At 40.0% G+C, this 27,531-nt stretch overlaps 1 protein-coding gene across 1 annotated transcript in view; it reads left to right on the top strand.

The window, feature by feature from the left end:
- The first annotated feature begins 2,158 nt into the window (after positions 1–2,158).
- The window catches only part of LOC124720472 (putative nuclease HARBI1), a 49,159-nt gene continuing 23,786 nt past the window's right edge, over positions 2,159–27,531 (top strand). The window contains exons 1-4 of the mRNA XM_047245831.1: positions 2,159–2,267; positions 2,362–2,442; positions 2,545–2,607; positions 2,715–3,798. Of these exons, the coding sequence (XP_047101787.1) occupies positions 2,371–2,442; positions 2,545–2,607; positions 2,715–3,798 (1,219 nt within the window). The 5' untranslated portion in view covers positions 2,159–2,267; positions 2,362–2,370. The remainder of the gene's footprint in view (positions 2,268–2,361; positions 2,443–2,544; positions 2,608–2,714; positions 3,799–27,531) is intronic.

Below are 27,531 nucleotides of genomic sequence, written 5' to 3'. Positions count from 1 at the left end.
GTCATGCATTTAGTACCCAAGTTATAAGGAGAAAAACTCTGACATTTTTCCGGGTGAGAAGTTTTTCTGGCGATTTTGTCTACAATTTACTGGCTGAATATGGTTTGTAAAATTCTTTTCATTATTGTTCTTAAGAGAACGCATAAAGCTCTACAAGATGACCAAATTTAATTGTTTTCAACAAAATATCACCCGAGATCAACAGTCTCCAGAAATTCACACTCACTTTGCGAGAAGCGCGCATGAAGTCAAACAAGTGACTACATCTCGGCCATTATTGCTTTGACGAATGTTGAACTTTACCAGTGTTCATTGGGAACATGGACAACTGTTCATATAAAATTTTATCACAATCCACTACATTCAAGCAGGGAGGACTAGGCAAGTTGATATGGAATGACTTTACTGATTGAAATCATAACCATGCACCTGAAAGATATCATAAATTTCCATTGAGTACAAGGCATAAATGTTGATATGGGATAAAACATTACATTAATGATAGAGACAGTCGTAGTCGGCGAGAGGCGGGTTGCAACTTTGAGGTTCCTGGCGACAGGCAGGTCATACAAATGCTCGAAGTTTAGCTTTGTAATATCACCGAACACAGTTAGTAAAATTCTATGGAAACCTGTGAAGTAAGAATATCTGCCTGCCAAGGACATGTTCAGGCAGTTATCGTAAAACTTATTTTATGTTTGTGGTAATTTGGTGAAATTGACTACATTTCGCAGACCTCTTACTAGCCGTTGCAGATACATAACTTATTTTTCGAAGTGGAAACGTTTTCCTAACTGCTATGTGATTCACCAACCTGCACTATATTTTCAGATTTATAACGTAAGCAACGCCTTAGAGAATCCTCTGTTGGCCACCTTGAAGTGGTATGTACTCGTACAATGTTAACCATTTCATAGATCTATTAAAATTGTTTTGTATTAAAAGCCTGCTTGAAAAATTTAGTCTGAGGTATGATATGCACAAAGGCGGATTGAAAACATAAACAGTGGACACTAGCAGCTTGTGGCTGGTTCATGAAGTTGTGTGAACATCTGAATGGAGTATAATGTCAAACTGCCAATACTTGACCTCACTCGTTCAGTATGTTTTGACAATACTGGAGTGTTTTGAGGTTCATGAGTTCAGCTCGTCAGAATTTCCATATTTTTAGTGCTCTCAGACGGACAATATACCGCAGAAGTAAGGCTGTGAGGACAGGACTCAAGTCGTACTCGGGTAGGTCAGATGGTAGAGCACTTGCCCGCGAAAGGCAAAGGCGGGTTCGAGTCTCGGTCCATCACACAGTTTTAATCTGCCAGGAAATGTCATATCAGCGCACTCTCCGCTGCAGAGTGAAAACCTCATTCTGGAAATATACCGACGGTTTGACAATGTTGTTGAACAAGTGAGGGCCCCTTAACGTTTATTCGAGTAGAGATTCGGGGCGGTTTTACGATCTTGCACAGATCGGAAGTTGTTTTTGGGCAGCGAATTCTCCCCATGATCGTCCCAGTCGTTTCTGAGCGGCCGAAAGCTGTGCACATTTAATTCTACAGTATGGCAGTAACCAATTGTGGTTTCCAAGTGTCATATAGGTACCTCTTCAAGGAGCTAGGCATTTTAATCGCTCAGCACGACACCAGGAGATATATTCGCTAATGAAATTCGTCATAAATAATTCCTCACAATTTAAGAAAAACAGTGATGTCCATATATCCTACGCAAGAGGAAAAACGACCTTTATTAACCATAGCTAAAGGTGTTAGTGGCTCAGAAAGGATTTTGACCATTTGCCCAGTAACATAAAATGTCTGACAGGTAGCGAAGCAAGCTTTAAATATATGGGTAATTTAAAATAATTTCTCCTGGAGAACTACAATTATTCCATTGACGAATTTCTACTTAAAAGCTAGTAGCCAGTAAAGAAAAAAGGTGTAGTTTCATGAACAGAACTGAAAATAATAATATGTTCACAAATGTTAACACTAATCATTTATAAATATCCTGTAAACTGTCTCGTTCCACATCATTTCGATAAAAGAATCGTTCAAATAATCTATGAAACACGGAAGAAAAATCTTCCAGTGTCTAAAATAAATTTGTTCCAAAGATCAACGGCTGCGCATGTGCATAACTTTGTCGAACTTCGTTGGTTTGTTTACACTGTGCACTCTATCTGTTAGCCTTGTTGAAATTGGAAGCAACTTTGTTTTGGTTTCGGTTTTTTTCCTGTTTCTTGCTTTTTTTGGTGCAAAATCAGTTGTAAGGTAAGCATCTTTGTGATACTGTGAAATCACTTTTACTTGAAGTAGAGCAAAGCAACTTGAACTTTCAGTAATGTGAAATTTACGATTTTTCCAGCCCCTCAAAATGATGTTTGTTTGGGATTGGGATTGTAACTATCCTTCCAGTGACGATGATTTTGAAGAAAATTTGCTTCAGGTAAGCTAAGCGTTTCACTTATTCCCGTGAAATCACTTTTGATACTGCAAAGTAGCTGGACATTGTGCAATATACGATATTTACGGATGAAATTTATTCCAGATGCTCAGCGATTCTGATTACTCTGTTTCCAGTGATGACGAATTTGAAGAAACGCCAGTTCAGGTAACGTAAGCATTTTATACATGCGTATGAAATCATTTTTACTTGGAGTAGTGCAAAGTGACCGGAATTGTGTGTAAAATGCTATTTACGAATGCGATTCATTCCAGATGTCCAGTGGGTCGGGTTATATTCCTTCCAGTCATAATCAGTCTGAAGCAACATTAGTTCAGAGGACAGAGAGAGAGAAGGAAGACGATGATTTCAGTCAGTCTAAAGGAACATTAGCTCAGAATAGTAAGAGACAGAAGGAAGAAGATTTTCTCGTTCAGTCTGAAGCAACGTCAGTTCAGAGGAGTAAAAGACAGAAGAAAGATGATTATTTCGATCTCGTGGTGCCGCAGTATAGTGATGCCGTGTTTTTGGAACATTTCCGTGTGCGACGCCACATTGCAGAGTACATTGCAGAAAAGTACAGAAATTCTGCCTATTACAACCATCAAGCGGGTGGGAATGGAAAACTGATCCCCTTACAACAAATCCTAATTTTTTTATGGTTTGCTGGACATGAAACAGACACATTCAGAAATGTGTCAGAGAGATTCAGCATCTCTGCTAGTACTCTGTGCAACATTGTGAAAAGGGTGTCACACTTCATTAGCAATGAATACGTTGGTGTAATAAAGTGGCCGTCCGCTGCAGAAAAAGCAGGCATAGAATCGTACTTCCGGTCTAACGGTTTGCCAGGTGTGATTGGCGCCATCGGCGGCACTCATATTAAGATTGATAAACCTCAAAGCGATCCCTATTCATATTTGAACACGAAACGTTTTTATTCTATTCAATTGCAGATCGTTTCCGACCACGAGCTACGTATAAGGGACATTTTCGTGGGTTATCCGGGGTCAGTCGATGACGAGACAGTGTTCAGAAAATCACCATTGTTTAAAAAGCTCGGAGAAATTTGCAGCGAGTTATGTATTGTGGGAGACGTCGCATACCCATGCCTTAAGCATTTGCTGACTCCGTACAGAAACACCGGGCATTTAACCAGACAGCAAAATGATTTCAATCTTGTACTTTCGAGAAGTACGAGTGTTGTTGAACATTGTTTCCGTGTATTAAAGGAGCGTTTTAAGCAGTTGTTTTATATTAAGTTAAGGAACATTGAAGACATAGTTCATTTTATTCGAGCTTGCTGCATACTGCACAATATCGCCTTGAAAGACACCTTTGTATTTGAAGGAAACGAAGGTAAATATAACAGTTTTATACTTGTAATATTGCTTGTATTTTAACATTTTTTCACAACAGGCCTTACCAAAAGTGTCACGTTTTGGAGATGTCTTTATTTATTTAATTGGGCAGCTTTGGATGTGATTAAGTGCATATTTGTGATGTCAGTTTTACAAAATAATAATCATATGCGCTGTTTAATTATCACAGATTTTTAAATACAAAAAAACCATACAAAAGTATACATTTGGGATGTACTGTATATTCTACCTATACATAGTTGATTCAGTTATACTATACATAGATACACACTTTGAATCTGCTAACATTCTGCCTGTACACGTTTTAATTCTGTGACATTGTATACCTAATTCAATTCTTTGCATTTAGCATGAATTCATTGACTGAATAGAAGGGACTTTCTACAAGAAATATTTATATTGTTTTTGAGAGTTTGTCTTCCAAACTGATACTTCAATTGTCAAGCCGTAAACAGGTGAACAGTTTTTTTTTATTTATTTTATTGCCAATTAAGCACTGCTTCTTTTGCACTTAACTGTGTTGTGTTGAACTTTATACAGTTTCTGGTACCAAAGATAAGTATGAAATGTTTGAAGAGATTTTTTCTTATTTTCCAAGCAGAGAGTTTTGTGTGTTCTATTTGTAGAAAGAATTTTAAATTTTTTGAGTAGTGGCTTCCAGCTGTCTGTTCTTGCATGAGCCATTGCTTTGATTGCTACTTTTTTGTAGTTCAAAGATTTTAATTGCATCACTCGATTGACTCTATATATCTATGCCAAGTGTCATAAGTGCATTAAAATATGAGAAGTACACTATTTGCATAGCATCATTTGCTACTAGTGGCAGAGAACAAACATGGCAGAACTTTGTTAGCAATGTGGTCTTCTCACAGTGAACAAGTTAACCTACGGTAAAAGGTATTGAACCCCCTTGCATTTTTCTGTATGGTGTGGATGTAAACATTAGGCCTCACTACTGGTCAATTTGTTACCACAACCAGATTGTTTACTTTCACATTTGGTGGCTTTACCAACTCATAATTATATTATCACCTTACGACCTAACCTAGACCTCGGGCAGTGCTTCAGATCAAGCTGTCACCACAAAGCAAGATTTTAGGGAAGGGGGGGAGGTCCAGTACATAGCTCTAACCATGGTGAGCCCTAAGAATTTTGTGTTTGGAACTGCAATTATATCCAATGCCTGCAATTGTGAAGATTCCTCTAATTTTCTTGTGTTATTGTTTTTCTTTAATTTTCTCATTATTGAGAATTAGCCTATTGGTTTCATCTACATCTAAATCGTACTCTGCCAACCACTTAATGTTGTGTGGTGGAGGGTACTTTCAGTACACCATCCAATACCTCCAACCCTGTTCCTTTCGCAAATAGTGTGTGGGAAGAATGATTATTGGAAAGCCTCTGTATTGACTCTAATTTTTCGAGTTTTCTCCTCATGGTCAATACGTGAGATGTATGTGGGGGTGCAGTAATATTTTGTCCGACTTCTCCTGAAAAGTACTGCCCCGAAATTTCAGTAGTAAATCTCTTCATGATGCACAATGCCTCTCTTGTAACGTCTGCCAGCGGAGTTTGTTTAGCGTCTCTGTAACGCTCTCTCGCTAGCTAAACGATCCTGTGACGAAACGTGCCACTCTTCGTTGGATCTCTTCTATCTCCTCTATCAGTCCTCCCTGATACGGATCCCAGATAGGTGAACAATACTCAAGAATCGGGTAAACAAGCACATTACAAGCCACTTCTTTCATGGATGAGTTACATTTGCTTAAGATTCTTCTGATGACTCTGGGTTTGGCGTTGGCTTTTCCCACTATCAGTTTTTACGGCAGACATTGTCTCCAGCTGTTTGTCATCAATAGTGTAGCTGTACAGTAATGGATTTCTTTTCCTGTGCATGCCCAATATGTTACATTTATTTGTGCTAAGGGTTAACTGCCAGGGCATACACCATTCATCAATTCTCTGCAGGTCATTCTGCAAATTCTTACTATCTTTTGGCGTTGCTACTTTGGTATAGACAACTACATCATCTGCGAATAGCCGTAAAGAGCATTCGACTCTTTCTAATAGATCATTTACATATACTGTAAACAGCAGCCCTGTCACACTTCCCTGTGGTACTCCAGATATTACCTTTACATCTGTCGATTTAGTTCCATTGAGAGTGATGGGTTGAGTTCTATCTGCAGGAAAGTCTTCAATCCAATCGCGAGTCTGCTCTGATATTCCATAAGCTCGTATTTTTTTCATTAAACGGCAATGCGGGACGGTATCAAATGCCTCGAAGAACACGGCATCAACCTGAGCACAGTTGTCCACTGCGCTGTGGATCTCATTTATGAACAGAGCAAGCTGAGTATCGCAGGATTTTCCAAAAGCATTATAATTCTTGAACATAAGCAACTGAGTCATATGCTGAATCATGAGTTTGCTTTTGTCGATGATCATACCAGTAGTATCATCTGCATAAAAGAATAATTTCAATTTGTGTTTAGACATGAGTCGTTTATGTATAACAGGACCAGCAGAGGTCCTAATAGGGTCAATCCAAATGAAGTGGTCCAATAAAAATTAAGTTGGCTGCTTGACCATTTTTAAATATTTTAATTTTTTTGTGTGATTGCCATATAATTGAGAAGTTAAAAACAGTTTTTAAAATAATTTATCTTGGACCTTTACTGGATGGTGGCCATTTTTATTAGTAGGCGCGTGACGATTTTTCAGTCTGGAGACATTAGTGAAAATTTGAATCTCTGCACTGGGTTAAGTTACAACATTGCAATTGACATGATTGATTTTAGAAAAGTGTCCTCTACAATAGTGTCTATTACACAAAATACCCTACATTCAAAAGTAACCGGTCAAAATGACCTCCAAAGTTTGGTATCCAAATTTTCAAAAATCCAGATTTTAGGTCCAAAAATAACAAAGAAGGGGTGATTTATGAGAGTCTATTTTATTCCTATAGTTAGATATCGTACACTACTAGCCCCAAATAGAGCAAGAGCACTTACAAATGTTTCCTTAATTTTTTATGAATTTGGTCTGTGGTTCATCTTTGTAGGCTGGCTTTACTTACTTCTTGTTTTGTTGTACCTCATACTCCATCACATGCATTTTTACCATGGCAAGGTGCAAAAAAGTGTCATTCAGCCTCCGACCCAAAGTCTGCTTTGTGGTTGCACAGATTTGAAAATTTCTTTTTGTTCTTATACTGACTACCACTTCCATCTGAAAACTATATCAGCTTCTCAACCTTGGAAAAATTTTCTTTTATGTAATTTATTACATACTTTTGAAACACATGTACAGCCAAAGTGCTGTGCTCCAAGTAGTCGCTTAGAATGCAAATTGAAGAACTGCAAACTTCATCTTTCTCATTTTTAAAGTAGAGAATAAATGTATGCACTGTTGCCTGGTCATTGACCCAGTGGTATCTTTGTATTGCATCCTGAATCACAAATGTAAAATTTTCTGCAAAATAAGCTAGCACTATGCATTCAATTTCTCTGAAGTTGTGCTTTTTGTCCTTCAAAAACTTACTTTGGATTTTCGAAACATAGTGGTGACTTTTGAGTTTTTGTAAGTTATCAGTTAAAGATTCCATGTACTCTTCCTGAGATGAGATGTAACAACTGTTATTATCTCTGCCCAGTCAGTGTCACAGACCATTAAATCTAGTAACTCTTTGTAGATAAGATCACTGAGTTTTGCACCCGCAATCATTTGTTCAACATTTTGATGATATAAGCAAACACATACAGAGTGTGTCCCTGAGGATACAGCCAAAATACACCACTTAGGGTGGAGGTCACAAAATTTTGATCTTCCAATTTTGCATTCAGGATGAGAATTTTGGAAAGCTACATAAAGTTCATTTAAATCTGACGGCAGTAGTCATTTCCATTTATAACAACTCTTTTTCTATCTTTGCAACCTGGGCACATTCTATTGCTTTCATCATCTTCAAAAAACTACTGGATCTTTTTAATTGTCTTTTCACTTATACCTACTCCTTTCTTCTTTCATGAAACTGGAAGAATGCATTGCTCTTTCATTAATTTTTTGGTTAGTTTAACCAAATGATGAGAAATGTTGAAGTCATGAACTATTTTTTCTCAACCATGAGTCAGTGAGCAAACTTAAAATTTTAACTTTTCCCTTTAGATGTCACTGAATATTTAATTTCTTTATTAAGCTCAAATATTCAGTGTCAGATGATGCTGGTGATAGGTTTTCTTCTTCTTTAGAAGTAATGTTGGTCTCTGTATTATTAAAGCATGATTTTCAAATTTTGGCTGAAATTTGTTGTACCTTATTTTCAATAGCTGCTTTCCTTTTTCTGATACTTAATTTTATTGCTTTCGAAGCGGGAGATACGTCTTAACTTAGAACAAGTAAAATCCTCATTAGGAATATAAATGTCATTAACAAGGTTACATGATTCTGGTTCTGGATTCACAACAGGTATTTTTGAATAACAATTTGGGCACAGAGAATTTCCAGGAATCACATTAAATTTCACTTGGGAAGCTGTTTCACCCTTACATAACAAGGACAAATGTTCCAAATTTTATTTTCCTTAAACCTTTAGTAATGGGCTTTTTATAAACTTTAAGTGGATAACAGCACTTTCTTCCAAAAATGTGGTTGTACTTCAGAGTATATTTCTTCTCATGAAACTCACACACTGATGTTACAGAAGAACTTACTCGAAATTTAAACAAAGTTTGGCTAACTTCATGAAAGTTATTGACATGTTTCAGGCTTTTTTTAAAAAAACTGTTTTGTGACATACTTCACTTGCTATCTGTCCAACAGAGAACTGTTCAGCCATGTTAGTGCATTCCAGTTAATCTCTCAAAATTACAAATTACACACAGAACAAAGCAAAAAAACACATTCTACACTCTCGATGAAATATGTACACCCACTCTAACAGAATGCCATACCCAGCAATAATGTACTTCGTTATTGACAATAAACCTAAAATAGAAATGGGCATTTTTATTACCATAGAACAAAAGCGAAAGCTTCTATTGTTTAATATTGCATTATTAAAAATAAATAAACTAAATGAATATTGGGTGATAGTGTTAACTAAATATATGTCACAATTAAATTTTATTACAATGAAACAGTAAACCGTTTAAATAGGCAACAGCCATAAGATCAGTTGTAAAGTAATGTGAATTATTTCCTTATTTTCAAAAATTCATATCTTTGTTCACAGTCGGGTATCAGTGTTGAAATTTTTACAGTACATTGCTATCACATAGTTGTACAAACTGTGCAAAAATCATATTTTTATATTCAGTGTCACCTGAGATAACTAACCCCAAACTTTACAAAATATGAAAATTGGCAAATTTCAAAAATTTATAATAAAAGAATAAGGAAACATTTGTAAATGTTCTTGCTCTGTATGAGGCTAGTAGTGTATGATATCTAACCATAGGGAAAAAGTAGACTCTCATAAATCACTCCTTGTTTGTTATTTTTGGGCCTAAAAAGTGGATTTTTGAAAATTTGGATACCAAACTTTGGAGGTAATTTTTACCGGTTCTTTTTGAATGTAGGGTATTTTGTGTAATAGTCAATGTTGTAGAGGATACTCTTCTAAAAACAATCATGTCAATTGCAATGTTGTAACTTAACCCAGTGCAGAGAGAGTCACATTTTCGCTAATGTCTCCAGACTGAAAAATCGTCAAGGACCTACAAATAAAAATGGCTACCGTCCAGTAAAGGTGCAAGATAAATAATTTTAAAAAAAACTGTTTTGAACTTCTCAATTATAGGGCAATTGCACATAAAAAAATTAAAATATTTAAAAATGGTCAAGCAACCATCACTGGACCACTTTATATGGATTGACCCAATATGATAACCTGTGGTACACTGTGACTTACTTGTTGAAATTCCATTAAATATTGCTTTTGTGTTTGGTTGTATTTATAATGCTTGTTTTCTGTTTTGCAGGTATGATACAAAGAAAAATTCCTCTAATCTCATAGTAGTCAAGTTTCCTTGTACTGTATTAAAATGTCTTGGTCAGCTTGATAGTAAGCTTTTATGTCCCAGAAAGTATTAAGAGGATTTTGGCCTCGATCTAATCCTACCGAAGTTATATTTGTACATTCAGATGCAGCTGAAACTGTTGATTTTCCTTTCTGGAATCCGAACTGTCTACCATTTATGATACCATTTCTTTCAATATATGACATAAACCTGATGTATATTAGTTTTTCAAGAACTTTTGAGAGAAGGGTAGCAGACTAACAGGTCTGTAGTTGAGAGAGAAAATTTGATTTTCATTTCTTATTATTTATTTGCACAGTGACAAGATTCTAGTTATTTTCATTTTTCGGGTATGGCCCAAGCACACATCTGATTCCAGGATCCAAGACATTCTGTGTGATGGCATGAATTTACATAGCAAAGGATGTAAGAGGCATCTTATTAAATGTTAACCATGGTTGTCTTGGGTAACCTTTGAAGATCAGAAACTATGGTATTTCTTTTACCAAATCTGTCATGCTGTAAGAGGGTGTGGTTTGGGTGTAATCTGACACTCTGCTTAAATTGTCGATAGAGATAGTAGTAAAAAAATTATTCCGCTCCCCCGCCCAGATATTTGGCTGCTGCTTTATGTATTTTACACGATTTCCAAGGTTAAGATTAGGCAGGATTTAAGAACACATGTTAAATTGTTGTTGTGAGTGAAACTATTAGTGATTATAATTTGTCATGTTATTTCTTAATATGATTTGGCTGTTTTTGTAATGTGGTAAGTTTCTTCAGGGTGAGATAAACCAGAAACCTAAATGCATAGTTCAAATGATTGTGAATGAAACAAGCAGTAATGTTATTTATAATTTGGGATTTTACAAAAATTTGACTGCTTTTCTTTTTTCCTTCTTACAATATCCTCTCTCCCCCTCCCCTCCACCCACCCCCCACCCCTCCCATGAATGTGACATCATGGAGGGTCTGCTGCAATCGATTGTTCTTACAAGGGTTGTGTTCTTGCTATGAGTGGCTCACTCTTATGGTAGATGTTTCTTTTTGTACAGTGGTTTTGTAGTAATAGCCCTGTTGAATGTGGTCGCGACTTTGCTATTCATTGGTTATTTATCAGGTTTCGGTTTTTGACGTGTTAATTTTCATTTATCATGTGATTCCAATTGTTTAAAGGTACATGTAGTAGGTTGGTGCATAAGTTCATGGTATTTTTCCATAAATTTAATAAGCACAGCACGTAACAGAGAATGTAGTCATTAATAGTATAGTATTCTCCTTCACTATGTACAACAGTCCAGCAATGCTAGGATAACTCTTCATTTCTGCAACTGTAGAAATCACATGGTTTTGTGGAGAAGAACTCGCCAAACCGTGTTCGGAAAGCATTCTCAATCAGAAAGGAAGCTCCTTGAAGGTTGTTCGATGGAAAGCAGAAAAGGTGAAAATCTGAGGACGCAAGATCAGGTGAATAAGGAGGGTGCAGAATGATGTCCTGTATAGTTTTTTTGTCAGTCTAGCAGAAAGTGGGCTGACATTATCGTGGAGTAGCATCACGTCATGCCGTCTTTCTGGTTGTTGTTGACAATAAATGTCATCAGCAGTGATGGTTAAACCTTGCAGAAGTAATTCTTTGTGAGTTAATTGATGATGAGTTAGCAGAGATGCACATATGACAATCCGCTGATTTTTGTGATTTTGGCTTAACAGCATGTGGTACCCATACACCCAATTGTTGAATCTTCCCCATTGCATGCAAATGTCGCGTGATGCTGGAATGATCACAGCTCACAATATTTGTCAGTTCTCGAGTACACTGACCATTCATTTTGCTACGTAGGTCAACCAAAATATATTACTCAAATTTTGTGGTTTTTTTTTTCATGTGTGTCATTTCTCAGCCATACAGTTGTTGTTTGGGGGTTGTCTGGTATTCCTGTCTTCATTTTCAGAGCAGTATAGGCCCACTGTAAGCATGATTCCATTAGTGTGTTTTCTTACATTTTCTTGTAGTTCATTCTTGAGAAATTTTTGTGTGCTATTTTTCGATTGTCATTGTTTTGTGCAGGTGTGTCTTTATTGCTGTCTTCATTTGAACTGTATAGGTCCAGTGAAAAGTTCGATTCTAATTGCTTGTATTTTGCATTTTTTGTTAGGTATTCCGGAACAACCCCCTCAAGAACCAAGGACCTTGCTGTTGGTGGGGTGGTTTGCTTGTCTCAGCAATACCGATAGCCGTGCCATAGGGTCTCTGTTGACAGGCCACATGAAAGTGTGGTTCATGAAGAGGGACGACAGCCTTTACAGTAGTTGCAGGAGTAACAGTCTGGATGAGTGAAGGATCTGGCCTTGTAACATCAGCCAGAATGCCTGGTATTGTGAATGGCTGAAAGCTGGAGAAAACTACAGCCATAATTTTTTCCGAGGCATGCAACTCTATTGTATGGTTAAATGACGACGGCATCTTCTTGGGTAAAATAGTCCCCCATTTTGAACTCCGCGTGGGGCTACTCACAAGGATGTCGTCATCAGGAGAAAGAAAATTGACATTCTACGGACTGGAGTGTGGAATGTTAGATCTCTTACTCAGACAGGTAGGTTAGAAAATTTAAAAAGAGAAATGGATGAGTTGAATTTAGATGCAATAGCAATTAGTGAAGTTCAGTGGTAGGAGGAGGAACAGGACTTCTTGTCAGACGAATACAAGGTTGTAAATACAAAATCAGATAGAGTTAATGCAGGAGTAGGGCTAATAACAAATAAGAAAATAGGAATGCATGTAAGATACTGTGAACAGCTAGTGAAAGCATTATTGTAGCCAAGATTGACACGAAGCCCACACCCACAACAATAGTTCAAGTTCATAAGCTAATTAGCTCTCCAGATGATGTAGAAATTGGAGAAATGTATGAAATAAAAGAAATTCTTCAGATACTTAAGAGAGAAAAATTTATTTGTGGTGGGCAATTGAAATTTGATAGTAAAAGGAAGAGAGAGAAAAATAGTAGGGAGACTGGAGGAAAGGAATGAAAGAGGAGGCCACGTGGCAGAATACTGCAGAGAGCATAATTTAATCATCCCTAGCACTTCGGTTAAGAATCATGAAAGAAGGTTGTATATGTGGAAGGGACCTGGAAGCTTTCAGGTGGATTATGTAACGGTAAGACAGGGGTTTTGAAACCAGATTTGGATAAGTTGAAAGAAGCAGAAGTTGTCGAGAGTTTCAGAGGGAGCATTATATGATGATTGACTTGAAGAGGGGAAAGGCATGCAGTAGAAGGTGAATGGGGTAGCTTTGAGAGATGAAATAGTGAAGGCAAACCAGATTTGGATAAGTTGAAAGAAGCAGAAGTTGTCGAGAGTTTCAGAGGGAGCATTATATGATGATTGACTTGAAGAGGGGAAAGGCATGCAGTAGAAGGTGAATGGGGTAGCTTTGAGAGATGAAATAGTGAAGGCAGCAGAGACTCAAATCAATAGAAAACCTTGGATATCAAAGGAGAATTTGAATTTAATTGGTGAAATGAGAAAATATAAAAATAAAGCAGGTGGAAGGGAATATAATAAATAAGTTTATTGCAGCCAAATAGCCATACAGATTCAAAGTACAATGATGATGGTAAAAGAAATTAGAAAATTTACATATTGTGGTTTGCATATCATTGACCGTGTCCTTTTGGTACAGAGCTCTATATGGTAACCATTGCATATTTGATGACACAGTTTACACTCACACATTTCATTTGTTTCACGGTATGACGTGTTGTTGCAAATACGGTGGTGGAAACCATGGACTGCCATTCTGGTGATCACGTGTCTCATCTCGAAGTTTTCCTTTGTCCATGTTCAGTCAATCGTGGTGCCCGTGCTGTAAAATTCTGGAGGTATGGCTTCCCTTTTTTCCTTCAAAGTTTTAAATTGAGTTTCCAAAGCGCTGCTGTTGGGTAGCATCAGGTGTGCCCATAGGTCTTTAGTGAGGAAGGGTTCCCTCGCCAGTAAGTATACGAGTCTGGATCGTGTTGTTTTGGGAGACTCCTGTTGCTTTCTTTATATAGGTAGCCTTCATTCTTTCTAGTGTTGTTAGGTTTTTCACTGTAAGATGTGGTCCAATAATTTCTGCGCCATATGTCAGTATTGGGAAGATTTTGGCTCTGGATAGTGCCATTGCTGTCTCTAGGCTAAGAAATCTAATGTATTGTATTTCATGGACTGCCGTTATTGCTTGCATTGCTTTCTCTGTGACATGCTTTGTGAAACATTTTGCAGTTGTTTATATTGTGACTCCTAAGACACTTGAAGTCCAGTACAATCTCCAGTTTTCTCTCCCGTATGAAGATCCCAACTGATGCAGGTGCTCTTCCTCCATTTATGCGTATTCCCATTTCTGTTTTCGCCACATTTATTTTGAACCTGTGCTCAACACGCCAATCTTCCATATCGTTTGTGGCTTCTTGTAACTTTGCATTGTCCTTTACGCCTATTGCAATATCGTCTGCACGTATGCATATGAGACTGCACTCTCCCTTTGGGGTATTCTTACAATTTCTTCCACTGCAAGGGTAAATAACAGAGGACTCAGTGGATCTCCATGTACTACTCTGTTTAATTGGAGAATCGGTTGTGACAGGGTGGTGATGTCCGATACTCTCATTTCATTCCATCACAGTATTGCACTTATGATTTGTATCCATATGTTGTTTTCTCCTGAGTTTTCCTCTAGTTTTTTGCTCATTTAGTTTCTGTTAATAAAGTCAAAGGCTTTTGTGAAATCTATGAAAACTACATAGAATTTTTCTCTGGCTTCTAGAGCTTCTTATACTCTCTTGAGCAGGAGTTCTGTTGCATTCAGAGTTGACCTTCCCTTCCTGAACCCCATTTGGCTTTCAAGGTGGTGTTTGTTGATTGTATGCATTATTCTTTCTATTATTATTATTTTTGTGAACACTTTGAAAGATAAGTTTTCTAGGGCTGTACCTCTGTATTTGCTAGGGTCCTTGAGGTCTCCTTTTCCTTTGTAAAGCACTTTTACTATTGACTGTCTCCACTGTTCTGGAATGTAGGCTGTTTCTATGTACTTGTATAGTTTTGTACTTATTGGCATTAGTATTTGGGGCAGAGTCTTTTAAATATTCGCTATAAAGTCTGTCAGGGCCTGCAGCTGTTTTGTTCTTGGTGCTGTTAATGGGATCTCTGATCTCTTCTGTGGCCAATGAGATCCATTCCACAGTTGTTTGTGGCATTGTATCCTCCCTGACCACGTGGTCTAGTGGTAGCGTCTTTGATTCATAATCAAAACATCTTCGGTCCCGGGTTCGATCCCCACCACTGCCTAAATTTTGATAAATAATCAGCATTGGTGCCCGAAGACTTCCGGCATAAGAAGTCAGCCTCATTCTGCCAACGGCCTTGTCAAAGAGGGTAGAGGAGCGAATAGAGGTTCAGGGCACTCTCTTGTCCTAGGGGTGGGAAATTGCCCCTAAAGGTGGAAGAATCAGCAATGATCAACGACATGAGGATGCAGAAGGCAGTGGAAACCACTGCATTAAAGACACATAACGTGTATCCTCAGGACATGTGGCCTGTAATTGAAGAAGTGTCATGATGATCTCTCCATTGGCAAAAGATTCCAGAATAGTCCCCCATTCGGATCTCCGGGAGGGGACTGCCAAGGGGGAGGTTACCATGAGAAAAAGGTTGAATAACCAACGAAAGGATAACGTTCTACGTGTCGGGGCGTGGAATGTCAGAAGCTTGAACGTGGTAGGGAAACTAGAAAATCTGAAAAGGGAAATGCAAAGGCTCAATTTAGATATGGTAGGGATCAGTGAAGTGAAGTGGAAGGAAGACAAGGATTTCTGGTCAGATGAGTATCGGGTAATATCAACAGCAGCAGAAAATGATATAACAGGTGTAGGATTCGTTACGAATAGGAAGGTAGGGCAGAGGGTGTGTTACTGTGAAAAGTTAGTGACCGGGTTGTTCTAATCAGAATCGACAACAGACCAACACCGACAACGATAGTTCAGGTATACATGCCGACGTCGCAGGCTGAAGATGAACAGATAGAGAAAGTGTATGAGGATATTGAAAGGGTAATGCAGTATGTACAGGGGGACGAAAATCTAATAGTCATGGGCGACTGGAATGCAGTTGTAGGGGAAGGAGTAGAAGAAAAGGTTACAGAAGAATATGGGCTTGGGACAAGGAATGAAAGAGGAGAAAGACTAATTGAGTTCTGTAACAAGTTTCAGCTAGTAATAGCGAATTCCCTGTTCAAGAATCACAAGAGGAGGAGGTATACTTGGAAAGGCCGGGAGATACGGGAAGATTTCAATTAGATTACATCATGGCCAGACAGAGATTCTGAAATCAGATACTGGACTGTAAGGCATACCCAGGAGCAGATATAGACTCAGATCACAATATAGTAGTGATGAAGAGTAGGCTGAAGTTCAAGACATTAGTCAGGAAGAATCAATACGCAAAGAAGTGGGATACGGAAGTACTAAGGAAAGATGAGATACATTTGAAGTTCTCTAGCGCTATAGATACAGCAATAAGGAATAGCGCAGTAGGCAGTACAGTTGAACAGGAATGGACATCTCTAAAATGGGCCATCACAGAAGTTGGGAAGGAAAACATAGGTACAAAGAAGGTAGCTGTGAAGAAACCATGGGTAACAGAAGAAATACTTCAGTTGATTGATGAAAGGAGGAAGTACAAACATGTTCCGGGAAAATCAGGAATACAGAAATACAAGTCGCTGAGGAATGAAATAAATAGGAAGTGCAGGGAACCTAAGACGAAATGGCTGCAGGAAAAATGTGAAGACATGGAAAAAGATATGATTGTCGGAAGGACAGACTCGGCATACAGGAAAGTCAAAACAATGGTGGTAACATTAAGAATGCAACGTGAATTCTACTGTTAAATGCAGAGGAGAGAGCAGATAGGTGGAAAGAATACATTGAAAGCCTCTATGAGGGTGAAGATTTGTCTGATGTGATAGAAGAAGAAAGAGGAGTCGATTTAGAAGAGATTTGGGATCCAGTATTAGAATCGGAATTTAAAAGAGCTTTGGAGGACTTATGGCCAAATAAGGCAGAAGGGATAGATAACATTCCATCAGAATTTCTAAAATCATTGGGGGAAGTGGCAACAAAACGACTATTCACGTTGGTGTGTAGAATATATGAGTCTGGCGACATACCATCTGACTTTCGGAAAAGCATCATCCACACAATTCCGAAGACGGCAAGAGCTGACAAGTGCGAGAATTATCGCACAATCAGCTTAACAGCTCATGCATTGAAGCTGCTTACAAGAATAATATACAGAAGAATGGAAAAGAAAATTGAGAATGCACTAGGTGACGATCAGTTTGGCTTTAGGAAAAGTAAAGGGACGAGAGAGGCAATTCTGACGTTACGGCTAATAATGGAAGCAAGGCTAAAGAAAAATCAAGACACTTTCGTAGGATTTGTTGAGCTGGAAAAAGTGTTCGACAATATAAAATGGTGCAAGCTATTCGAGATTCTGAAAAAAGTAGGGGTAAGCTATAGGGAGAGATGGGTCATATACAATATGTACAAGAACCAAGAGGGAATAATAAGAGTGGACGATCAAGAACGAAGTGCTCGTATTAAGAAGGGTGTAAGACAAGGCTGTAGCCTTTCGCCCCTACTCTTCAATCTGTACATTGAGGAAGCAGTGATGGAAATAAAAGAAAGGCTCAGAAGTGGAATTAAAATACAAGGTGATAGGATATCAATGATACGATTCGTTGATGACATTGCTATCCTGAGTGAAAGTGAAGAAGAATTAAATGATCTGCGGAACGGAATGAACAGTCTAATGAGTACACAGTATGGTTTGAGAGTAAATCGGGGAAAGACAAAGGTAATGAGAAGTAGTAGAAATGAGAACAGCGAGAATCTTAACATCAGGATTGATGGTCACGAAGTCAATGAAATTAAGTAATTCTGCTACCTAGGCAGTAAAATAACCAATGATGGACGGAGCAAGGAGGACATCAAAAGCAGACTCGCTATGGCAAAAAAGGCATTTCTGGCCAAGAGAAGTCTATTAATATCAAATACTGGCCTTAATTTGAGGAAGAAATTTCTGAGGATGTACGTCTGGAGTACAGCATTGTATGGTAGTGAAACATGGACTGTGGGAAAACCGGAACAGAAGAGAATCGAAGCATTTGAGATGTGGTGCTATAGACGAATGTTGAAAATTAGGTAGACTGATAAGGTAAGGAATGAGGAGGTTCTATGCAGAATCGGAGAGGAAAGGAATATGTGGAAAACACTGATAAGGAGAAGGGACAGGATGATAGGACATCTGCTAAGACATGAGGGAATGACTTCCATGGTACTAGAGGGAGCTGTAGAGGGCAAAAACTGTAGAGGAAGACAGAGATTGGAATAGGTCAAGCAAATAATTGAGGACGTAGGTTGCAAGTGCTACTCAGAGATGAAGAGGTTAGCACAGGAACGGAATTCGTGGCGGGCCGCATCAAGCCATTCAGTAGACTGATATAAAAAAAAATAAATAAAATCGTTTCTGCCCTCTGGTCTCCCTTTTAGTCCTTCCTTGTTCAGTATGTTGTCGAAGTGCATCTCCCTTATTTTTGTATGGACGTAATGTGTTTCAGCTCATTTTCTGGGGCGTGGCACAATATATGGGTCTTTTGAGGCTTCCTCCACTAGTTTCTTTCTTTCTCTTGCTTGTAATGTTCTCTTCTTTTGCTTTAGATTTTTCTAATAGATATTTAGTTTGTCGGCATAAGTCCTGAGGAGGATAGAGTTTTTTGCGCAGTGTTTTAGTTGATGTAGGCTTTCTAGTGCATCTTTTCCTAGACTGTAACACTCTGTGTCCAACCATTTTTTCGCTCTTCTTTTGTACCTGGCATTGGCGGCTTGTGTTAGTTCTCCTATCGCTTCTGTGGCTTCCTCTAGTCACGAATTGTGTCATAGCACTTCGATTTGTTTTATATCATTGGATTTTGCTTCCATTTTCCCGAAGTCTATTGTTCTCGAAAGTGCTTCTTCATCTTTTTCTTGCACTTTTTGCCGTGCTCCTTGGATGTTTATTTCCAGACGGATATGTTTCCGAAGTGGTGTGTAGGCTGCAGTTCAGGGAAGCGGCATATTACCTCTTATGAATGCAATGTCTATTGTACCTTCGCCATTGTGGCAAATACGAGGTTTGATTGGAAAGTTTTAAGAATGGGCTTGTAATTGTACAATGGTGGTACTTACATGCTACTTTGATTCGTCTCCTTCAAAATAGTCCTGTTCTGACGGAACACACCGACTCCAATGGTGTTTCCACTTTTGGAAACATTCCTGGAAATGCTTTCCCTGAAATGTGTTAAGGATGCTCTCTGTATTTGCCTGGGTGTCTTCAATCGAGTCAAATCGGTTCCCTTTCAGTGAAAATTTTAGTTTAGGAAACAGGTAGAAGTACGCAGGGGCCAAATCAGGGGAATATGGCGGTTGTGGAAGCACAGGAATTTTGAATTTGGTGAAAAATTCAATGATGGAGAAGCACGATGAGCTGAAGCATTGTCACGGTGTAGCACCCAACTCCCGTATTTCCACAATGCAGGCCTTTTCTTCCACACTTTTTCACCCAAATGCTCAAGGACACATTTGTACTATTCCTGCTTAATTTTCTGTCCTCCAGGGGTAAATTCATGATGCACAATACCAGCAGAACAGGGGGGGAGGGGAGGGGGGAAAGGAAACACCTACATTGTCTTCACCTTTGACGTACTTTGCTGTGCTTTTTTCAGTTGTGGTGAACCTGTCGTCTTCCACTGTGAGAACTGCACTTTGGTTGGTGGATCATATCCATATACCCATGATTTGTCACCTGTAATTACCCTATTTAACAAATCTGGGTCATTTTTAGTCCCATTTATCAGTTCTTGGCACACTTCAAGTCGGTATTGTCTCTGGTAACTTGACAACACTTTTGGAAAGAATTTTGCGGGCACTCAATGCATATTCAGGTCTTCAGTTAAAATTGACTGAACTGCATAGAAACTTAAATTAAGTTCATGAGCCATCTCCCTAATTGTAAGTCTATGATCAGAGCGTACTAAGTCGCAAACTTTCACAACACTTTCATTCATTTTTGAGGTGGAAGGACAGCCGGACTGTGGCTCATGTTCAAATGATTCACGGCCATTTTTAAATGTGTTGAACCAGACAAAAACATTTGACTGGCTCATACAGTTACCTCCAAAAGCTGTTTTTAAGTCTCAGAAGCTGATTTCCCAGTTTTAGTACAAAATTTCACACAAAGTCATTGCTCTGTTTATACATCTATTTTCACGCAGACAGCAACCGGCAACAATCCCTAACAGACCCGCACTCAGCTAGCTGCCACAATGAACTGAATAAAGGAAACACAGTTTCCTGTCAGAGGACGTTCAAGGACAAGGCAATGACTTACTCCCCACCCTCCGTGTACGTGCCCGCCAAACCAGTAAGCAGTAGCGGATCCATTCATAAAACTTTCCAATTACACCTCATATAAATAGCTGTGTTGGGATTGTTTAATAGGATAAAGCCTTCTTCCTGTGACTTTTCTACTATTACTTTTGCTTTGTAGTTTTTTATATCCATTCTGCAGTTTAAGTCTCCAGCAATAATTAGTGGTTTATAATGTTTACTGTGAGTGATCAGCTGGCCTATTTCATGTATTATGTCAATGGCTGTTTTGTTCGGTTGGAAGTATCCTGATATTATTGTAATGTGTTTCATTTTTGTCAGAGGTTTATGTTCCTGTTGGATAGTTTCAATTATTGATGTTAATTCCGGTTTTATGAGGACTGTTTTTCCTCCACAGAGTCTTCCTCTGTCGCCTTGTTTTGCATGGAGATGAGTGCAGTATAATTCTGGGTTTTGCCAGGTGTTCGGTTAAAAATGTTTCTGTTAGGACTGCTGTGTCATACCCCTGTATAAAGTGTCTTGGAGCTGTGTTCATTGCTCTTTTTAGACCTATTTTCCACAGGAGGATCTTTATGGTACCTTCTGCTCCTGCTTCTTTGCATATTTTTTTTTGGTGGCTTTCTGCTGTCTTATAGAAGTGGCACCCCTCCATTTTCTCAAAAAAAATAAAATAAAATAAAAACAGGGAAAATGAAAGTGTCTGACAGTGATTCCTGTTGGCCAGAATATCTCACGAAATAAGTGTCAAACGAAAAAACTACAAAGAACGAAACTTGTCTAGCTTGAAGGGGGAAACCAGATGGCGCTATGGTTGGCCCACTAGATGGCGCTGCCATAGGTCAAACGGATATCGACTGCGTTTTTTAAATAGGAACGCCCATTTTTATTACATATTCATGTAGTACGTAAAGAAACATGAATGTTTTAGTTGGACCACTTTTTTCACTTTGTGATAGATGGCGCTGTAATAGTCACAAACGTATGGCTCACAATTTTAGACCGAGCGAAGTGGCGCAGTGGTCAGCACACTGGACTCGCATTCGGGAGGACGATGGTTCAATCACGTGTCCGGCCGTCCTGATTTAGGTTTTCCGTGATTTCCCTAAATCGCTTCAGACAAATGCTGGGATGGTTCCTTTGAAAGGGCACGGCTGACTTCCTTCCCCATCTTTCCCTAATCCGATGAGACCGATGACCTCGCTGTTTGGTCTCTTCCCCCAAATCAACCCAACCCCCTCACAATTTTAGATGAACAGTCAGTAACAGGTAGGTTTTTTAAATTAAAATACAGAACGTAGGTACGTTTGAACATTTTATTTCGGTTGTTCCAATGTGATACATGTGCCTTTGTGAACTTATCATTTCTGAGAATGCATATGTAACGATATTCCTCTCAACAGCGAGTAGTTTGCCTTCTGTAATGTTCACACATGCATTGTCAATGCACTGATGCATGTTGTCAGGCGTTGTCGGTGGATCACGATAGCAAATACCCTTCAGCTTTCCCCACAAAAAGAAATCCTGGGACTTCAGATACAGTGAACGTGCAGGCCAAGGTACGGTGCTTCGACAACCAATCCACCTGTCATAAAATATGCTATTCAATACTGCTTCAACCGCACGCGAGCTATGTGCCGGACAGCCATCATGTTGGAAGTACATCGCCAGTCTGTCGTGCAGTGAAACATCTTGTAGTAACATCGGTAGAACATTACGTAGGAAATCAGCATACATTGCACCATTTAGACTGCCATCGATAAAATGGGGCCCCATAATGCCGCACCATACATTAACCTGCCAAGGTCGCCGATGTTCCACTTGTCGCAGCCATCGTGGATTTTCCGTTGCCCAATGGTGCATATTATGCCGGTTTACATTACCGTTGTTGGTGAATGACGCTTCGTCGCTAAATAGAACGCGTGCAAAAAATCTGTCATCGTCCCGTAATTTCTCTTGTGCCCAGTGGCAGAACTGTACATGACGTTCAAAGTCGTCGCCATGCAATTCCTGGTGCATAGCAATATGGTATGGGTGCAATCGATGTTGATGTAGCATTCTCAACACCGATGTTTTTGAGATTCCCGATTCTCGCACAATTTGTCTGCTACCGTTGTGCGTATCAGCCGCCACAGCAGCTAAAACACCTACTTGGGCATCATCATTTGTTTCAGGTCTTGGTTGACGTTTCACACGTGGCTGAACACTTCCTGTTTCCTTAAATAACGTAACTATCCGGCGAACGGCCCGGACACTTGGATGATGTCGTCCAGGATACCGAGCAGCATACATATCACACGCCCATTGGGCATTTGGATCACAATAGCCATACATCAACACGATATCGACCTTTTCCGCAATTGGTAAACAGTCCATTTTAACACGGGTAATGCATCGCAAAGCAAATACCGTACGCACTGGCGTAATGTTACGTGATACCACGTACTTACACGTTTGTGACTATTACAGTGCCATCTATCACAAAGCGAAAAAAGTGGTCCAATTAAAACATTCATATTTTTTTACGTACTACACGAATATGTAATAAAAAATGGATGTTCCTATTTAAAAGAAAACGCAGTTGATATCCGTTTGACCTATGGCAGTGCCATCTAGTGGGCCAACCATTGCGCCATCTGGTTCCTCCTTCAAGCTAGACAAGTTTTGTTCTTTGTAGTTTTTTCGTTTGATACTTATTTTGTGATATATATATATATATATATATTGCTGCCAGTTACTATTATATATATATATATCTTTGATATACTAATATACTGTTCGCGTGTTAGGCAGCTGGGTCCCCGCGTGCTGCTCTAGATTTACAAGTGTCGCAGGGCGCTCATGATACTTATCAGTCTGAAAGCTAGCAAGTTTTCTTTCTTGTTGTGCGCCTATCGACAACTCGATGCGTCAGCTTTTCGATGAGTGGTCTCCTTTAATCCTAAAGGATTTACTCACTAGGGGAAAGCTAGATACCGACTACAGAAAAATTACTCCTTTGGAGAAAAGAGAAGCAGTTGTATGAATATCAAAAGCTCAGATGGAAAACCAGTCATAAACAAAGAAGGGAAAGGTGGAAGAAATATACATATGGAGGGTCTGTACAGATGTCCTTGAAGGCAATATTATAGAAGTGGAAGGGGACGTAGATGAAGATGAGATGGGAGATATGATACTGAGAGAAAAATTTGACAGAGCACTGTAAGCTCTAAGTCAAAACGAGGCCCCGAGAATAGACGACGTTTTATCAGAACTACTTATAGCTTTGGGAGAGCCAGTCATGACAAAACTCTTCCATATGGTGTGCGAGATGAATGAGACAGTTGAAATACCCTTAGGTTTCAAGGAGAACATAAGAATTCCAATTCCAAAGAACACAATTGCTGACAAGTATGAACATTACTGAACTATCAGTTTAACAAGTCACAGTTGCAAAGTGTTGCACAGATTCTTTACAGAAGAATGAAAAAACTGGTAAAAGACGAGCTTGGAGGAGATTGGTCCAGATTCCGGAGAAATGTAGGCACAGGTGAGGCAGTTTGGACCCTACGACTTACCTTAGAGCATAGGTTAAGGAAAGGCAAACCTACATTTACAGCATTTGTAGACTTGAAACTCTGAAGGTAGCAGGAGTAAAATACAGGGACCGGACAGCTGTTGACAACTTGTACAGAAATCAGATGGCAGTTATAAGAGTCAAGGGCCATGTAAGGGAAGCAGTGGTTGAGAGGGAGTGATACAGGTTTGTAGCCTATCCCTGATGTTTTCAGTCTGTGCATTGAGGAAGCAGTAAAGAATACCAAAGAAAAAATTGCCAGTGACATTGTTATCCCATCAGTGGCAGCAAAAGACTTGAAGAGCAATTGAAAAGAGCATGTTACAAGAACATCAACAGAAGGAATACAAGGACAACTGAATGTAGTTGAATTAAATAAGGTGATGCTGAGGAAATTAGATTAGGAAAAGACACACTTAAAGTAGTAGATGAGTATTGCTGGACTGTGAAATCACTGATGATGGTCGAAGTAGAGAGGATATAAAATGTAGACTGGCAGTGGGAAGAAACGCATTTCTGGAGAAGAGAAATGCACTGAATAGAGTTGTGAAGCAAAGAAATTTGTTGGACACCTGACTGGAAGAAGAGATCGATTGGTAGGACACATTCTGAGACTTCAGGGTACATCTACATCTACACCTGACAGTGTGTGGCAGAGGGTACCTTGAGTACATCTATCGGTTCTCCCTTCTATTCCTGTCTCGTATTGTTCATGGAAAAAAGATTTTCGGAATGCCTCTGTGTGGGCTCTAATCTCTCTCATTTTAGGCGGGAGCAATATACTGCTTGACTCCTTGGTGAAGGTATGTTCTCGAAACTTCAAAAAAAGCCTGTACTGAGCGTCTCTCTCGCAGAGTCTTACACTGGAGTTTATGTATCATCTCTGTGACGCTTTCGCGATTACTAAATGATCCTCTAATGAAGCGCACTGCTCTCCGTTGGATCTTCTCTATCTCTTCTATCAACCCTATCTGGTACGGATCCCACACCGGTGAGCAGTTTTCAAGCAGTGGACAAACAAGTGTACTGTAACCTACTTCCTTTGTTTTCGGACTGCATTTCCTTAGGTTTCTTCCAATGAATCTGTCTGCCATCTCCTTTAGCTACGATTAATTTTATATGGTCATTCCATTTTAAATCACTCCTAATGCCTACTTCCACATAATTTATGGAATTAAGTGCTTCCAGTTGCTGACCTGCTATATTGTAGCTAAATGATTAAGGATCTTTCTTTCTATGTATTTGCAGCACATTACACTTGTCCACATTGAGATTCAATTGCCATTCCTTGCACCATGCGTCATTTTGTTGCAGATCCTCCTGCATTTCAGTACAATTTTCCATTGTTACAACCTCTCGGTATGCTACAGCATCATCCGCAAAAAGCCTCAGTGAACTTCCGATGTTATACACAAGGCCATTTATATACACTCCTGGAAATGGAAAAAAGAACACATTGACACCGGTGTGTCAGACCCACCATACTTGCTCCGGACACTGCGAGAGGGCTGTACAAGCAATGATCACACGCACGGCACAGCGGACACACCAGGAACCGCGGTGTTGGCCGTCGAATGGCGCTAGCTGCGCAGCATTTGTGCACCGCCGCCGTCAGTGTCAGCCAGTTTGCCGTGGCATACGGAGCTCCATCGCAGTCTTTAACACTGGTAGCATGCCGTGACAGCGTGGATGTGAACCGTATGTGCAGTTGACGGACTTTGAGCGAGGGTGTATAGTGGGCATGCGGGAGGCCGGGTGGACGTACTGCCGAATTGCTCAACACGTGGGGCGTGAGGTCTCAACAGTACATCGATGTTGTCGCCAGTGGTCGGCGGAAGGTGCACGTGCCCGTCGACCTGGGACCAGACCGCAGCGACGCACGGATGCACGCCAAGACCGTAGGATCCTACGCAGTGCTGTAGGGGACCGCACCGCCACTTCCCAGCAAATTAGGGACACTGTTGCTCCTGGGGTATCGGCGAGGACCATTCGCAACCGTCTCCATGAAGCTGGGCTACGGTCCCGCACACCGTTAGGCCATCTTCCGCTCACGCCCCAACATCGTGCAGCCCGCCTCCACTGGTGTCGCGACAGGCGTGAATGGAGGGACGAATGGAGACGTGTCTTCTTCAGCGATGAGAGTCGTTTCTGCCTTGGTGCCAATGATGGTCGTATGCGTGTTTGGCGCCGTGCAGGTGAGCGCCACAATCAGGACTGCATACGACCGAGGCACACAGGGCCAACACCCGGCATCATGGTGTGGGGAGCGATCTCCTATACTGGCCGTACACCACTGGTGATCGTTGAGGGGACACTGAATAGTGCACGGTACATCCAAACCGTCATCGAACCCATTGTTCTACCATTCCTAGACCGGCAAGGGAACTTGCTGTTCCAACAGGACAATGCACGTCCGCATGTATCCCGTGCCACCCAACGTGCTCTAGAAGGTGTAAGTCAACTACCCTGGCCAGCAAGATCTCCGGATCTGTCCCCCATTGAGCATGTTTGGGACTGGATGAAGCGTCGTCTCACGCGGTCTGCACGTCCAGCACGAACGCTGGTCCAGCTGAGGCGCCAGGTGGAAATGGCATGGCAAGCCGTTCCACAGGACTACATCCAGCATCTCTACGATCGTCTCCATGGGAGAATAGCAGCCTGCATTGCTGCGAAAGGTGGATATACACTGTACTAGTGCCGACATTGTGCATGCTCTGTTGCCTGTGTCCATGTGCCTGTGGTTCTGTCAGTGTGATCATGTGATGTATCTGACCCCAGGAATGTGTCAATAAAGTTTCCCCTTCCTGGGACAATGAATTCACGGTGTTCTTATTTCAATTTCCAGGAGTGTATATTGTGAATAGCAATGGTCTTTTTCTAAACCCGTGCTGATTGCTACAGAGTAAACTTCTAGTCTCCAGAAAAGTCATTATACTCGAACATAATACGTGTTCCAAAAGTCTACAACTGATTGACGTTAGAGATATAGGTCGACATCCCTTTTTGAAAATGGGGGTGACCTGAGCCCTTTTCCAATCCTTTGGAACGCTACGCTCTTCTAGAGACCTACGGTACACCGCTGCAAGAAGGGGGGCAAGTTCCTTCGCATACTCTGTGTAAAATCGAACTGGTATCCCATTGGGTCCAGCGGCCTTTCCTCTTTTGAGTATTTTAATGGTTTTTCTATCTCTCTGTCATCTATTTCGATATCTACCATTTTGTCATTTGTGCAACAATCTAGAGAAGGAACTACAGTGCAGTCTTCCTCTGTGAAACAGCTTTGGAAAAAGACATTTAGTATTTTGGCCTTTAGTCTGTCATCCTCTGTTTAAGTACCATTTTGGTCACAGTGTGTTTGGACATTTTGATTTGATCCACCTACTGCTTTGATATAAGACCAAAATTTCTTAGGATTTTCTGCCACGTCAGTAGATAGAAGTTTACTTTCGAATTCGTTGAACACCTCTCGCATAGCCCTCCTCACACTACATTTCGCTTTGTGTAATTTTTGTTTGTCTGCAAGGCTTTGGCTATGTTTATGTTTGCTGTGAAGTTCCCTTTGCTTCTGCAGCAGTTTTCTAACTCAGTTGTTGTACTATGGTGGCTCTTTTCCATCTCTTATGATCTTGCTTGGCACATACTCATTTAATGCATATTGTGCGATGGTT

Source organism: Schistocerca piceifrons, chromosome 11, assembly GCF_021461385.2.
Source record: "Schistocerca piceifrons isolate TAMUIC-IGC-003096 chromosome 11, iqSchPice1.1, whole genome shotgun sequence".
NCBI classification, from domain to species: Eukaryota; Metazoa; Arthropoda; class Insecta; order Orthoptera; family Acrididae; genus Schistocerca; species Schistocerca piceifrons.
This window is presented reverse-complemented; position numbering and strand designations above follow the sequence as displayed.